Here is a 3,056-nt window from a genome sequence, read left to right as displayed (position 1 = left end):
AAGTTGGATTAAATTCTATTCCAAGTTTGGAGGCCAAGTAATCATTCTTTACTAGATTACATGCTGAAAATTGGTTATGATTAAACATTAAAGGGAAATGAAAATTATAAATATTTTAATTTATGTAAAAGAATAAGAATTAATTAATAAAAGAGCCGAATTGGCTCTTATTTTTTTTACAGTGTTTCGTAATTGCCAGGAGATGAGTTTTACAAAAGAAAATGTCGCTAAGTGGGAAAGTAGGAAAAGTGAAAAGAAACAACTGGAAATCTGTACCAGAAAAGGGACTATTTGGCAGCGCTGGCAAGCTTTCTTCGAAGCCTCGTTGTCACTCAAGTGCCAAGTCCTTTCGTTACTCCCCCGCGAGGATGGCACGCATGTCCTTTGTTGCAACTTTCATGAGACGCACTTCCTTTTGGCCCCTGCTGCTGGGGCAAGGCAACTATGCAGTTACCACATTCTGATGTCTTTTGAGTCTTTAGTTTTGCTGCACAAATTATGCGGAGGCATTGAAGCATGTGAGTGATGCCATTCCAACCTCTTGCACTTTGCCTGCGGCCCATGTTCCCATCCATGTTCCCATGCTCCCATGTTCCTGCCACAGCCAATTTGCACTTTTCAAGCACTCGTAATAACAGTGGCAGCTGACAGACTTTCAAAGTTAATATTATGAGATGGTTTCGATAATTTCCCCATAGAAACAGCCCGGGCAGGAGGCCCTGGGATTCACTTCGTCCCACTTCGTTCCGTAGAAAGACAAACAGGCAGCTGCAAAATGATGGAGGCACGACGTCTCGAACGGCAGCGCCGCTTATTGGCCATGCGCACCGCCGCCCCCTCACTGCCCTCCAGCCAGGAGGAGGAGTTCAACCTGCGACTGGTGGACCTGTACAAGGAGCAGCCCTGCCTGTGGAACACCTCGCTGCCGGAGCACGGGGATGCGGAGCTGAAGCGCAGCGCCTGGGAGAAGATCGCCGCCCAGATGGGCAGCCACCTGAGTGCCGAATTCGTACGCTGCCGGGTGCGCAGCATGCGCTACCACCTCAATGTGTACAAGCTGCAGAGGATCGAGTACGACATGACCCCCGGAGTGGGAAGTGAGCCGAAGAAGCCCTTCTTCGTTGACCGCTTCGCCTTCTTGGACGCCAATATCAGTGCCCCCGAAAGGGACGCAGAGCCCGATTCAAAACCCGAGGAAGAAACTGATAAGTACGCGAAACTCTTGGCAGGATTCAAGCTGAAGTCCCTGGCCAGGCGTGAGTCCGGTGCTGGGAACCCGGAGGAACGTCGCTCGGGACCGAGCATCATCGGAATGGTGAGGAGGCGCTTGGAGGGACAGCTGAAGCCTCTCGAGTTCACCATGCCACGTCTGTCCATTTCACAAATGCAACGGAGCATGGTTAAGAATCGGGTGCTGGACCAGAGCACTTCGGCTAGTTCCCTGGAGGTCCTTTCCGAGACACCGCCGGCACTGCAGGCCCTTCCCGGCGACTCCATATCCAAGACCAAGCTGGCCCAGAAGAAGCTGCAAGGGGATCGGGACAGCGAGAGGCCGACGACCTCGAGGATGGCCTCCGTCCTGGAGGACGACAACCAGTCGGAGGATGAGGAGCTGTACAGCCTGCACTGGAGTGTCCGCAGGGAGCAGCGATCGCGTCGTCCTGGACAGGATCAGCGACAGAAGATGCCAGCCGGTTTGCGCTCCTTTCGGTCCAGCGAACCCACTCCAGATATCTTTTAGGAATCTTCATTTATTCAATTTACAAAAAGGAAGATCTATGACGGCCCATAAAAGCCCACTACAAAACCAATTCATTGATAAATCAAGAAATTAGAGAAACATTTCAGGTCTTAAGGTACAACTAAATTATCCAAATAATATATGATCCAGAATTGCAGTTTCCTGCTGTCAATGTTTATTTTGACATTTGTGTCCATCAAGAAAATTGAACATAAATCAAAAAGGCAACCCAAAGTCTTCCTTTGTTAAAGTTGTATTTATTATTTACTCGGGACATATCTACCTTTTCCATCTAATCTACTATTGATGCTCGCAGACCTCCAGCCTCTGTAATCATGTGAAGGACATCCCGTGTCGAGAGCTCCTTTCAACATTGATTAATTCCTGAGCCTGGCCAAATGAGGTGGAAAGATACGGGAGCGGGTCGTCGAGTCCGGCCATGATTTATGAATAAGCTGGATGATGATGAAAAGTCTGTGTGCCAAAACGCGGAACTTGCGAACTCTTGCCGCAAATCCAAAAACCACCGACGAAATTAGTTTCTGGCTGCCAGAACAAATTACGAAATTACCCCCGAAAAGAACACACACACACTTACGCAGGATTAGGGAACAGTTTAGCCCTAACCGCACACCCATCCCTCAATCCCCCCCCCCAGGCCTCAACCCCCCTCACCACTCAGATGCGATGCTCATTAGCGTGAAAATTTAATTTAATTCCCTTCAATAAGCCCCTTAAGTGTTTCCCTTATCTTTTCAATCGCCTTTCCACCGATAACTTTTGATTAATTGATTGATTAAATGAGTGACGAATATCCGCAAAAGGGAAACGACCTCAAATTTGCGGTCAGGCCAAGCGGCTTCGATACAAGTAATTACTGTTTAGATGACGGCCCACTTTGGGTAATATGTAGTTGCTGTGGCAGATGGTCGTTCCTCTCGGTTTGCTGGTGTAATGGTCCTGCAATTTGCCGGTTGTCCTTCCGCCCACGCCCACGCCCACTCGCAGCACCAGTTTGTCCTTGAGGAAATGCAAAATGATGTGAAAATATGCAAACTGCGTTCGCGTTGTCGAAAACTGTGAGCACGTCCTGCCTGTCTTCCTGGCCTCCCGTATCCCCCTATTCCCGTATCCCGTATCTATCCATTCCAAAAGCGGCATTTCCATATCCCCCGGTTTTTGAAAAGGTCATTAGCATTCACCCAGCATTTGGCAAGTGGGCGGGGTGGGGGCGGAGGCGGAGACGGGGGCGGAGACGTAGGCCCCCCTCGATTAGCCTCGTCCTGCCAAACAGACATTGCTATTACGACTTAAT

General features: G+C 49.3%; 1 protein-coding gene across 1 annotated transcript; it reads left to right on the top strand.

Moving 5' to 3' along the window:
* Positions 1–725: 725 nt before the first annotated feature.
* Positions 726–1,991, top strand: LOC108049826. The gene has a single exon (XM_017131155.1). It carries the CDS (start codon positions 776–778, stop codon positions 1,739–1,741), a length of 966 nt encoding a protein of 321 aa, XP_016986644.1. The 5' UTR covers positions 726–775; the 3' UTR covers positions 1,742–1,991.
* The last annotated feature ends 1,065 nt before the right edge of the window (positions 1,992–3,056 follow it).

The sequence above is a fragment of the Drosophila rhopaloa genome, unplaced genomic scaffold (genome assembly GCF_018152115.1).
Source record: "Drosophila rhopaloa isolate 14029-0021.01 unplaced genomic scaffold, ASM1815211v1 contig_3, whole genome shotgun sequence".
Taxonomy (NCBI): Eukaryota; Metazoa; Arthropoda; class Insecta; order Diptera; family Drosophilidae; genus Drosophila; species Drosophila rhopaloa.
Note: the sequence above shows the minus strand (reverse complement) of the source record. Positions and strands in the feature narration are given on the sequence as shown.